The sequence below is a fragment of the Lactuca sativa genome, chromosome 8 (assembly GCF_002870075.4).
Source record: "Lactuca sativa cultivar Salinas chromosome 8, Lsat_Salinas_v11, whole genome shotgun sequence".
NCBI lineage: Eukaryota > Viridiplantae > Streptophyta > Magnoliopsida > Asterales > Asteraceae > Lactuca > Lactuca sativa.
The window spans coordinates 221,802,666-221,815,479 of NC_056630.2; the positions used below are offsets into that span (position 1 = coordinate 221,802,666).

General features: G+C 33.5%; 1 protein-coding gene across 2 annotated transcripts; it reads left to right on the plus strand.

Annotated features, from left to right (window-relative positions):
• Positions 1–7,955: 7,955 nt before the first annotated feature.
• Positions 7,956–11,876, plus strand: LOC111903294 (BTB/POZ domain-containing protein At3g22104). Of its 2 annotated transcripts, XM_023899077.3 has the most exons (4): positions 7,956–8,300; positions 9,432–9,522; positions 9,808–10,956; positions 11,363–11,876. In XM_023899077.3, exons 3-4 carry the CDS (start codon positions 10,009–10,011, stop codon positions 11,819–11,821), a joined length of 1,407 nt encoding a protein of 468 aa, XP_023754845.1. In that variant the 5' UTR covers positions 7,956–8,300; positions 9,432–9,522; positions 9,808–10,008; the 3' UTR covers positions 11,822–11,876. The 2 variants fall into 2 exon arrangements, with proteins under 2 accessions (XP_023754845.1, XP_023754841.1); XM_023899073.3 differs by lacking the exon at positions 9,432–9,522.
• The last annotated feature ends 938 nt before the right edge of the window (positions 11,877–12,814 follow it).

Below are 12,814 nucleotides of genomic sequence, written 5' to 3' on the forward strand. Positions count from 1 at the left end.
GAGTTGTGATGTCTAGAATAAGAAAAGACCAACTAGTACCAAATTGTGTGTAGGTTTTGTCTTGATAAAGACACACACTAACTCTTGAATATTTGTTTTGTCAAGGAATGTTTCTTGAAAAGAGAATCTTATATGTCAAGAGGTCAGTGGGAGTCTAAATGATCTTGAATAGGTTCAAGAACTAATCGAGAGTAAACCTATTATTAGACACTAGCACACGACTTGAGGTTTCTAACCTATCGTGTTGACAGATTTTTGTTTCTGTGCCATTCCAGTTTGGTCAACTATGCATGTGAGTTCCATGAGTCCTCACGCATAGGGGCAAGGCACCTTGTTCAATGGAAAGTACATTGAAATGAAGGGGTGGGATGCTAAATAACTTGGAAGCAATGGTGAGACCCTTGATGGCAAGAAATTAAGAATGAACATGTTCTGTCCCTAAGAGTTTGGATTTGTCACTAACATTATCTTGTGATTATGGTTATAACAAATTCACATGAATAAGGGCACATACAAAATAAAATCTAAGTGTCATAAGGTTTCTCTCCTTCATGAAAATGATTGTGAGGAAACGCTTTCACTAAGAGAGATTTTGAAGACAGCATTATGTAATTTTGGTTTCTCAAATTCAACTATGATTACGGCATCCCTCTTCATAGTTCGAATTGTGGGAAAGGGAAAATGGGTCTGAAAATTTTAGACTTATTGCTATAAGTTCTAGAATCGTTTAAATACACACATGAGTTATCTAAGAAAAGGTGTATCAGGTTGAGAAACTTAGATAAAGTCTTCTCGAAGCGTCTTAGTATTAGAAATATGAACTTCAGAAACTCAATAAGCATTGTTTTCTAGAAGTTCAACTATTTTCTGAATACATGTCAAAGCTAGTGGGAGCATAAGTGTTATGCTGGTATGAATATAATCATCATGTTAGTGGGAGCATGATAATTATGGTAAGTTGCAAGTTAGCAATATTAATTATAGAAAACAAGTGTTTTAATTTACAAAGTTGCAAGGGTTGAAATGTTGTTTTGCTATAATTAAGGGAGAGAATATTGTACTTCGTTTCGAAATCTAAGAGCTTAGATCGAGAAATTTTAATCACATTTAGTCAAACATATGAATTGCATTCTCAAAATTCGATTATGATTACGGCATTCCTTTTCTTAATTCGAGTTTTGAGAACATGGCAAATAGAAATATTATGGCAAAAGACTGATAAAGTATCACGTCTTTATGTAAGACATTATGCTTTGTGTTCCATACGCTTCGAGTATAGGATCGATCGCATATGCTGTAATAATTGACCGTTCCAAAAATTTTCCAAATGCCTAGAGAATTAAGATGGAAAAAGGACTAGAACCGGACATGACTAAGTTTATTAAGCGACTATCAGAGGACAATCTAAGATTCGCCAAGGATTGGTTGCTTGTGAATAGTTGGAAGTATAGTAGTCGATGGACCATACTGACATTATTATTACAAGATTTGATAATGAGTTGTCATATGGCAAATGTGGAAATGTTTCCATAGTGGGATTTAGACGTTAAGAATCTATATGTCTAGATTAGAAACTTTTATGCAGAAGGATATTCAAAGGAATGTACCTTGAATGTGAGACTTCGTATCTATGGAATTGTCTTGCAACAATCTTCAATAGAGGACTTTGTAATTTCATTGGCAATAGTCTTTGTGACTTTATCGCGGTGACATTATGAAAGCGTCGTTGCATAAAATGTTAGAATCTAAAATGTTATATAAGTGGCAAAAATTCGGTATTCTTACCAAATTCAAGGATTGGGAGTTGTGAAATGAGTATGATTGGAAATGTGTTCATTTGATCTATTTCACAAAGTAAGGACCATATGTAAACATTGTGTGCATGTTAAGAGCATGGGACAATTGTAGTAATAATTCAAGTAATAAGTTAATTAACCGAAACAACAAATAATGAGTAATCGATATGGTGATAAATAAAAGGTGTTTTATTTATACTCAAAGGTTTAGGACCATATAGGATTAGTATTATTCTTGTGTTTCACTTTGCCTGTTTTGACTTCCTGAATAATTAATTATTTCAGAATGATCAAATTATTCAAATCTTCCACAGTCGCTCATACTTTGGGAGTAGGTATGAAAGAAGATTATAATGAATTGGTTTGTAGATTTTCTAAAGTGTATTAGACATAGCAAGGGTTTACTGCAACGGTCATGAGTGCTTATGAATATGATTTTGACCATTGGGTTAAACCCACGCTCACTTTGGATCGCTTCATGGATTTTATCAAGAGTGATTGGTGAGATGATAATATCTTGTATTCTTGAAACTGAGATGTGTGAGTTGTATCTTGCGAATCGGTTACACATTGATAATATGTAAACGCACCAGTAACTTGGTGTTATAAAACATATTATTGTGTGAGATTTGTTGAGTGAGTGCAAGCGAGCATTGAGTCGAAGTTTATCCGTTCCTTTTACCCAAAGTGGGATAAAAGCGATATCTATGGGCCCCTCGATGATTTAGTGATGACAAACGTAAATGCTCGGCCGAGCTAGGGCTAATTTGATTTGTTCAACTAGTCAGTCATTGTAAATCGGAAATCGGGAAACAACACATAGACTGAGAGAATGATTTCAATCCATGTCTCACGTCTATACGATATCTAGAATGGAGGAATATATGATCCCTTATCTAAAGGACATGTTACTGATAAGATCAGAGTTCGACAATGTCTTTGAGAGCTACGATTGTTAATCGGGTTGTACTTACTATTATAGTTACTAGACTTATCCAAGTGGGAGATTGTTGGATTAGTGTCTAACCCCGTAACCATATTTGGTAAGTACTTGACCCGATTGTGCATGGTCCTTATGAGTTGCCTTCACCAAAGCAACTTGACTAGAGAAATAATAGAGAAAGAGGTTATTATGGTTTATTAATATATTATATGAATAATATATTAAAGGAAAAATCATATTTGTTTAGTTAATATTGGTCAAGAATTAATTAAGAATTAATTTTGTGATTAAAAGAAGTTAACTAAACTAGAGGGGTTGAACTGTAACTATGTGATAGTTGCAAAGTAGGGCGATGGATGCCCCATAGGATAGGGTGGACGAATTCAAGGTGATAAGGCCTTAGAATTCGTCCATGATAAGGTTTCTAGGGTTATCCTTTGGGCTGCTTGGTGGGCAAGCAACGAGATAAGGATAAGGACTGAAACCCTAATCCCTACACCTATATAAAGACCCCTTGCTTGTCTAGGGTTCCTAGGGCGGAATTTCATACCTCTTCTCTCTCTCTATCTCTCTTGCCTCTCCATTTGCTCTTGGTGTTTGTGAGCCATTAGAGGTACTACACTTGTACTTGCTTTCAAAGACAAGAAGATTCAAGATTTAAGTTGTTATTACAATATAAGAACAAGAGGTATTTATTTCATCTTTCCTTGTGGATTTCGAAATTCCTAGAAGCCTTTTAGGGTTCTTCAAGTGTACATAATGTTGTATAACTAATGGTGATAACATAGATCCAACTCTAGGGTTGCATGCACACATAGGATTATTTGTATAAAACCCATCGGCTATTACATTACATTTTCATCCCTAAACAGCCAAGTGTTGATGTTGCTTTGCTGAAATATTTGTTCAATTTATGAAACTGTCGAGTGCTCTACAGCAACCTAAACACAATTTTTTTTATTATGAAATTATTACACCAATTTTAGTTGTTTGATTATGGATTCTGTCATTTTGATGTTGATTTTGGAATGGCAGGAAACCGTAAGTGTATGGGTTGAACCCAAGAAACCGAGAAACCGCCCAAACCGATATCAAAACCCGAGAAATCGAACCGACCAGAAGCCGATCCTATTGGGTTCTAAAAACTAGAAACCGATCATTTACGAGTTCGGTTGGGTTGGGGTCCAAAACCGACCCAAACCGACCCATGCACAGCCCTACCATACAACACCTTCTCACAGCATCAATACACATACTCAAACGCACCAAAAGACGCACACGGATCCTTTTTCTTGGACAAATACACCCGCCACCCACCTACGGTGGGTGGCGATGGCAGCAGCACCCTAGCGGCAGCAGTGGCGAACAGTGGCTCTATGGCGGCAGTCGACGGTGGTTTGCAAGGTAACCATGGAAGAGAGCGGTGAAGGGCAACCGGGCTACATGAAACAGCTACTCAATGGTGGCAGCGGCATCGATCCATGCCTCTTCATCCCCATCAGACCCATCGTCCCTACACTGGCCACCCACAGCCATGGTGGCGTCTAACAGAAGAAGGAGAGAAGAAGAATGGTGGCAGCGGGCTTCGACCACCAACAGGGGCTCCTCCCCAGCTTGCTTCTTCGGTGCTCTTAAGGCTCCTACAGCGGCGGCGGCGGCTCCGGTTTGCGAAGTGGCGAGTGGATGAAGCCTCACATGACGACGATTCTTCTGACTCCATCAGCTGTGGCAGTGCCGGTGGTGAGAGGCATAAGGGGGGGGGGGGGAAGGCGTGACGGCCGCACATGCTCCTTAGGGTTAGGGTTTGCTTAAACCTTTATACCCGACTCCACTCAAGAGTTTGCCATAATGGCAACAACAGTACCTCCATGCCCCTTTTTATTCAAATGTAATCAAATATTTACTCTTTCAACCCTGGCTTTGGAAATCTTCTTCAAATTAAATCAGATAATTACCATTTAAACCGTCAGCATTAAAATCCCTTACACCTTAGGTACAAAATTTACTATACAGCCCCCAATATCTTTATTATGACATAATCAGCCCTTCCACCTCATTTCCTTTTTAAAGTAATTCCAAATAATTACCATGGAGCCCCTGTCTTCATAAAATTATAGCATTTAGCTCCCAAAACCAACATCTCACTGAATATTATGGATTTTAGGGCTACTACTCTTTAATAAATTTTATCTATTTATTTATTAAATAAACAGGGTGTTACATCACTAAGCTTCGTGCTTACAGTTGCAGTTTTGGTTTCAGGTACTTCAGCGAACAAGGGAAATGGATTGAGTTGATGGCATGACACACACCACAGCTTTCCGCCTGGGATTGATTGACTTTGATATTTTCTCTTTTGGTTTTGATACAGTGTTTGATATGAGATTATGAGATACATGATACATTGTTTTCTCATTAATTATGGATGATTATGTTTTCATAATATTTTTCAAACAAAAATTTTAGACTGTATATTTTGGATGTTTCAAGTTAACAAAAACTCTATTATTTTAGGTCTGATAAAAAAAAAAGAAAAAACAAAAACAAAAAACTCGCGCCTTGGAAAAAACTCGTGTCATAACGCGCTAAGGCACGCCGTTACATGTTATCTGGGCGTCACACTTAACAAATCTGTCTTGGACGTTTTCGTAACCGCTACACTACGGCTTGGGCCATGACACGCCTTTAGAGCCGGCCCACTGGGTGTTCAAGATGTGCTTATGAACAGGGCCTCTTGGAATCTAGGGCCCGAAATACTATTTAGATTTTGTATTAGGTTTTGTTCATTAGGTTACAGAACGTATGATGGGGAGAAAGGAAACAACGTGCAGCGGGAAACAAAAATCAAATGAGCGGGAATCGGAAAGTCTTTGGGAAAAGGAATCAACACTATGGTTCTTGCTGATAGTTACTATGATTTTGACATGGGGAACAAACCATAATCCTCCACAATCAGAAGGTAATCACCCAATCAGAAGGTTCCAATTTATACTTCTTTCTTCACGAATCTTAAAAATTAGTGGATCATAAAACAAGGACTGAGGCTTAGAAATTTTGAAGCAAATTGAAATTAGGAGTGAGGTTTCGAAAATCAGATGTCGGGATGGGGTATAGGTACTAAATCAGAAGGTATTACATATATTTTTTTATCTATATGATATATTTTTGACGTTGTTTAGAAGTAATAAGTTTTTTTATTCTTTCTGGTTTGTATGTTCTCGAATTCTGAAGCATTGAAGCACAAATTTGTCGATTTCCAATCCAGATTGTCTTGAATTGGCGAAAATCTAAAGGTATTACACATATGATATATTTATGATATTATTTAGAAGTAAATCCGTTTTTCGTTCTTTCTGATTTATATTTTCTTGAATTTAGAAGTGTTGAAGCAACAATGTATTGACTTTTCATCCAACTTTGAGGTTTAGAAGTTTTTGACTTTCGGATTTTTTTGAAATGTCGAAACCTAGAAGGTAATTTTTTGATTTCTGATTTTTATCAGAAGCAAATTAGAGTTTTTACATGTATTTTATATAAAGTAATGTTGACTGTTCCTATTAATTTAGTATTTGAGGACAGAAAGTGAGTAGTGTTATATGTGTTGATTGTTTTTTACATTATATATATATATATATATATATATATATATATATATATATATATATATATATATATATATATATATATAGTAATGTTGGCTATTCCTATTATTTTTGGATTTGTAGAAAGGAGGTTTTCCAATCGGAAGATATTGAAGTCTATTTACGATCTATAATGATTCAAAAACGATTTAATAGATTGGTTTTGATGACGAGACTTAATGGATTGGTTATGATGACTAAAAACAATCTTTTGAAAAAATTATTTATGAAGATATTATTGAAAAATTTGTTTCAAGTAATATTAAAAGAATGATTGTTTCCAAATAGATGATTTTTTTATGTATTACTTTGAATGAAGTTTTTAATTTATATTTCTTTGTTTAAAATTTTAGACTTTTCAAGTTTTAAGGCCTATTTTTTGTTAAATTGCACATGATCTTCCAAATCTCGCGGCCGGCCCTGCACGCCTTAAGGCGTCATGACGTGCTTTTTAGAACCAATAATATATATATATATATATATATATATATATATATATATATATATATATATATATATATATATATATATATATATATATATATTGTAGCCACACCTAAGCTTAGGTATGAAACCTTTAAAATATGTCATTTAACTTAATAATTATACTCGATTTGGTTTTCACTTGGTAAATATATCGTCCCCAAATACATTTATTCCCTCCATTATCGTTTTATCATCATTTGTTTTATTTCCTCCATTGTCGTTTGTTACTCACCCTAGTGAACAATATTGTTTTCCATCGTTACGAAGCTAGAAGATAATCAATGTTCTTGCTTCCTTATCAAAACTATTGTGTATATCATTAATCTACATCTTTAACTGTTAACCGTGAATCCCTAATCACAGTCTTTATATAATAAAACAACGTATTTTCATGAGGTTTAGTATTTAAGCTTAAGTGAGTTGTAATATATATTCACTTTTTATTTATATATATATATATATATATATATATATATATATATATATATATATATATATATATATATATATATATATATATATATATATATATATATATATAATCATAAAAAATGATAAACTTGCAAATTTACTTTATGATAACGTGGGAGCATAAATTTAAGTATTAACGAATAAAAAATTGCCATAACGATAAAACCGTCAAAATTGGACACATTAAGGATTTCATATCAAAAGGTTTGATATTAATTTTATAACTTAATCTCTAAAATGATTAAATGTTAGCCGTTTAACCAATTTTTATATATTTTTCTTAAACTCTATATTCAATTTGCAAAAAAAAATGTTTATGTACCTACTTATGAAGCTATTTTCCAAAAATTAGTTTATAAAATATAAATTACTTTGTTAAAGAAAATCTTGCCAAAAATATTTTATTTTCACCTAACAAATTAAAATTATTCAAAAAATATTTTTGTTAAATCACTTATTTTTTAAGCTTATATTTTATATTATATTTTCTAACACACCTAATTTGCCATCTTTAGTAATTAATCCTATTTCTTGTCTTAATTTTAATAATTGTATTATTTCTTTATCATAATATTATTAAAAAAAAAAAAAAACAATATATTCCTAACTCCCTCCTACCTCCGCCTCTGTCACTTCCCTGATCCATCTCTTTGTTTATTAATCACATTTCTCTCTCTCTGTATCTTCCCCCCAACGCAACTACGCACACATATTTCTATAACCCTTTTGCATTTGTCTCTTACTCATTTCCGAATCAAATTTTGATTTCTAGCTCTTTGTCTTCACATCTTTCTTCTCTAATTTCACCCCCAAATTGGGTTTCCAAGGTTCCCACTAAAATCACTTCTTCGTCTTCGCTTTAGGGCTTTCTCTTTCTTCATCTTCTTCATCTGTGTATCCATGGACGCTTCTTGTGATCTCGAAGTTGATGTTAATGGCGAAGAAACGTTCTTCATTCATGAGGTAAATCCAATTTCCTTCCATCTTCTAAAACCCTTTTGTCGAATTGCGTTCGTTATCCGATATCTCTGCCATTATGGTCTTTTGTTTTTGTTTCTATTGAAAATTAAGGTTAATTTGTCTTCATTCATTGTACTGACATACACATTAACTGTTTTGAATAAAATTTGCATTTATTATCGACATTTCGGTCTGCGAACACCAAATTACACATTTTTCTTCATACGTTCATGCAATTTGAGTAAAGAAATGTTCTTTTTCTTTCCACACATCAAAATTTCATGATTCTTTTTACTAAAATGTTTTTTGACCTTTTCCCATTTTAATTTTCAGTACAAACTTCGAGTTTTCTTAGCCACCCACATTCCATTCTTGCAAATATCTGTAGTAAAGTGTCATTTTCTCAGTGTATGTGTGTATATTATTGTATGAATGTATGCATATTTATTAGTTAGTTTTTCATTAATGTGGGGTGGGGTAGGGGGGGGGGGGGGGGTACTATCTTGAACCTTCTTTTCTCATATAGGGTAAAAGATGTTAGTGGATCTTTAGTCTTTACAACTCTTGTGAGAGTGACATAATACCTACTCACTTCATATCTAATTTTAAAATTAATCAATTTATGTAATTTCTAATTACTACATTTTTTAATAACGATTTTTAACAGAATGTAAATTTAGTGAAAGTACGTTTCTGTTAATTGCACTTTGACATATACCGAATTAATGACTGATTCTTACTCTGCTACCAAATTTATTGCAAACAGTGACTTTCCACAATTCTTTTCTGCAAAATGGTCCTATTTTTTCTACTTTATGATAATCTTCTTTTTTGGGTTCATAAATTCTTTACCTTTTTTTAGTGGCATAAATGATAAATGCACTGCAAAAATGCCATTGTGTAGTTACCTTGAGTTTTGAAATCTCAAATCGACAATGTTTATGATATGATATGAAATCGTAACATATTAGGTTCAAAGATTCGAGATGCATTTTGACTTTTAAGGTCAAACGAGTCTTTTCTAAGTGTCAAAATTTCATGGATTCTTGATGATTTCAAGATTTAGGATATATATTGAGTTTTAAGATCAATCGGGTTGATTCCATGACTCAAATTTGTGTTTGGATTTTCAAGGCCTCTCGATTAGAGATTAATTTTGACTTTCTTGGTCAAAGTTGCAAAGAATTTTATTTGAAGGGGAAGAATCGGATACTTTTTCTACATTGTAAGTGGGTTCGAACTAGATTTTGTTCTTGGTTATGTCATATTTTTAATTTCTTTGAATTATGTGGGGAAATTGTAAAAACGTTAAGGTTATATGCAAGAAATAGAAATTTGCTTTCATATATTTGTTTATTGTAGCATCCTAATTTTATTTCATGGTATTACAACATTGTATTTTGAAAAATGTACCCAATAAACAAATAAATGAAAGAACATTGCTATTTTCTATGTTTCTCCTTTTTCTTCTAAGTGTTTGTATAATAAACTTTGTTTCTTAAAATTACAGAAAATCATATCGTCATATTGCGGAAAAATACGAAAATTATTCGCTAAATCCAAAGGCCCGACAAAAAATCTCAAAGTTATATTCAACGATTTCCCCGGAGGTCCCGAAAGTTTCGAGCTTGTTTCAAGGTTTTGCTACAACAAGGGCAAAATCGTAATTAACCCCTATACCTCACCTCGCCTATTCCGCGCCGCACATTATATGGAAATGAACGAAAAGGTTAGTGGGTCCCACAATTTGCTCGAGAAAACCGAGAAATCCCTTGAAGAAATCAAGTTTTGGAGTTGGATCGAGCTTCTTTCTGCTTTAAAGTATGTTGCTATTTCTTCAAAAATCCTTCAAAAATGTTTGGATTCTTTAGTAGCGCGACTCATTTTCGCCGAATTGAGCCTTTCTTGTCCATCGATTTCATCGCCTGAAAGCTCGGCTCTTCGGTTATCAACCGATAGCAAAAGCACCGAGAGTGGTCAAACTCGTTTCTTGCGGTCAACATGGTGGTTTGAAGATTTGGTCAACGTTTTGACTCCCGATTTGGTCAAACCATTGGTCAAATCGATCATTTTTCATAATTTTGATCACGGGGTTACAAGTAGGTTTCTTGTTTACTATCATAAATCAAGATTTATCACCGCGAGTCCCGAAGAAAAACGAGAAATAACGGAAACGGTCATCGATAGTTTGTGTTTGCTTGATCAAAACTCAAACTCAAATTCAAACTCGGTTTCTTGCAAGAATTTATTCGGGATTCTAAGGGTTTCTTCGAATTTAAACATTAGTAAAATCTCGAAGAACAATTTGGAGCGTATGATTGGGTCCCGCTTGGATCAAGCGACTCTAGATGATCTTCTTGTTCCGTCTCCACACGGGTCGAATTATCTTTATGATGTTAATTTAGTTTTACAGTTGTTGAAGTATTTCTTGGCCGGAAAAGGCGGCGGCGGTGGTGGTTGTTTGGCCGGAAAAAGTGGCGGTGAGGTGGCGGTTTGTGATATGAAGAAAGTTGCTCGATTGATAGATTTGTATGTTGCAGAAGTAGCTCCGGATCCCCGTTTGAAACCCTATAAGTTTTTGGCACTTTTAAAGATCCTTCCGGAATGTTCTAGAGACTCGTATGATGAAATGTACCATGCCATCAACATTTATCTTCAGGTAACAATATTATCTAAGAAAGTGCTGTCTAGATAAACGATGTTAAAAAAATGAGAGCTGATTCGTACACAATAATTTGTGTTTTAAAATATTGTGTTCTACTATAAATTGTTGTGTAAAGAAAAAAGTAATTGTATACGAATCCTTCCCTTCAAAATAATAATAATAATAATAATAAACCCACATGGAAAATATATATAGAGAGAGAGAAATGGTTTGAGGGTAAATTAGTAAGTAAAAAGTTAAAAAGGGAAAAGATTCTTTTTGCTAAAATTGGTGAAACCGTGTCAATTTGGGTTGACTCACTAGCACTTTTTGTTTTATAAATAATTAATATTTAAATATGATTACAAAAATTATGATGTTATCAAGTCAAAAAATCTTATGAGTTTTTTTCTTGGCATAGGTTCACATGGGTTTATCGGATGAAGAAAAGACGAACATATGCGCTAGTCTCAACTACGAAAAACTTTCATCCGAAATATGCAATCATGTTATGCAAAATGAGAAATTTCCGTCAAAAATTACGAAATTAGCCCTTAAAGCTCAACAAGTGAACCTTGAAAATTTGTTTCTTGACATTGACATACAAAAACGGTTTGCCCTTCCACCTTGTGAAACCGAAACAAAAGATGGGAGGCATGGTCAAGTTGTACTCTATGCTAAACAAGTTGTACCACATGGAGGAAAAATGGATATTGTGAATGAAAATGAGAAGATGAGAGCACATTTAGAAGGAATGCAATGGAGGGTGATTGAATTAGAGAAAGTTTGTAAGAAAATGCAAACACAAATGACCAAAATCTTGAAATCAAGATTGTCTAGACAAAATAGTGCTAAATCTTTGCCAAGGCTTTGCTCTTGATAATGTTTTTTATTTTTCAAATATTTTTTAGTAAATAATATGAAAAAATGCCCTATTTTCTTGCCTTGTGAAACCATAAAAAGTAAACAAATAAAAAGCATTGAGTCATTGAGATTGTCACTGTGGAAATGTGGACCAAAAGATATAAATTGAAGAGGAGAATAGTGGATGTGTATTTAAGTTATTTAAAAAAAAAATCAAACAGAATTATCAAGTGTGTGAGTAATTTATGAATATAAATTTCATCAACTCGCCACAAACAAAAAGATAGTGAAATAATTCTTGTATTTATCATAAATTATTCATTGAACCAATTGTAACAATTGCATTAACGAAAATTTGTTTCAAAAAATACAAAAATTAAAGGTTGTTTGTTGTTAATATTTTACTGTATGAAATTATGAATCACTTTGTTATTTAAAGTTTAAACAACTTTTTTGATCTGGCTTGTTCTCTGTGCATTGATGATTGTACATTCCTTTATGCTTTTCTTTCTAAGAAATGTCGCTTTATATTTTTAACTTTTGGTGTGTCTAAAATTGATGAGTCCTTTTCCAAGTCTTCCCACTTATTTTGTTTCAACGGAAGCAAAAGTTGTTCGGTCTTTTGTTCCTCAAACAATGATGATATATTAAAACTCATTAGAAGTAAATAATTCATATCATTTCATTTTTAGGTAGTGAATTGAAAGTTAGCATAATGATTTATTTAGTTCCAATGCTAAAACTAACATAAAATATAGTTTTTAGGACAACTCTAACAACCAAACTATTAGCTCATGAGTCTACATGTCTCGTCTGTTACATAAGACATGGTATGATACTGTATTTGACGTGCATTAGACACTGAAAATAAGAATTAAACTAATGTCAATGAAACAATGACTGAAATATGTTACGTCCACCTTGAAAGGTGGAACAAAGTGGCACAAATTGTGCAAACAATGTAAATGCGCTTTGTATTCTAATCATTAAAATAACATTAAAGTTTATC

Bases quoted from the DNA above. Each gene is read 5' to 3' on its own strand.
- LOC111903294 (XM_023899073.3), top strand. From the start codon at position 8,238: ATGGACGCTTCTTGTGATCTCGAAGTTGATGTTAATGGCGAAGAAACG. The intron at 8,301-9,807 runs GTAAATCCAATT...TTAAAATTACAG, and splicing joins AAACGTTCTTCATTCATGAG to AAAATCATATCGTCATATTG. The intron at 10,957-11,362 runs GTAACAATATTA...TTCTTGGCATAG, and splicing joins CCATCAACATTTATCTTCAG to GTTCACATGGGTTTATCGGA.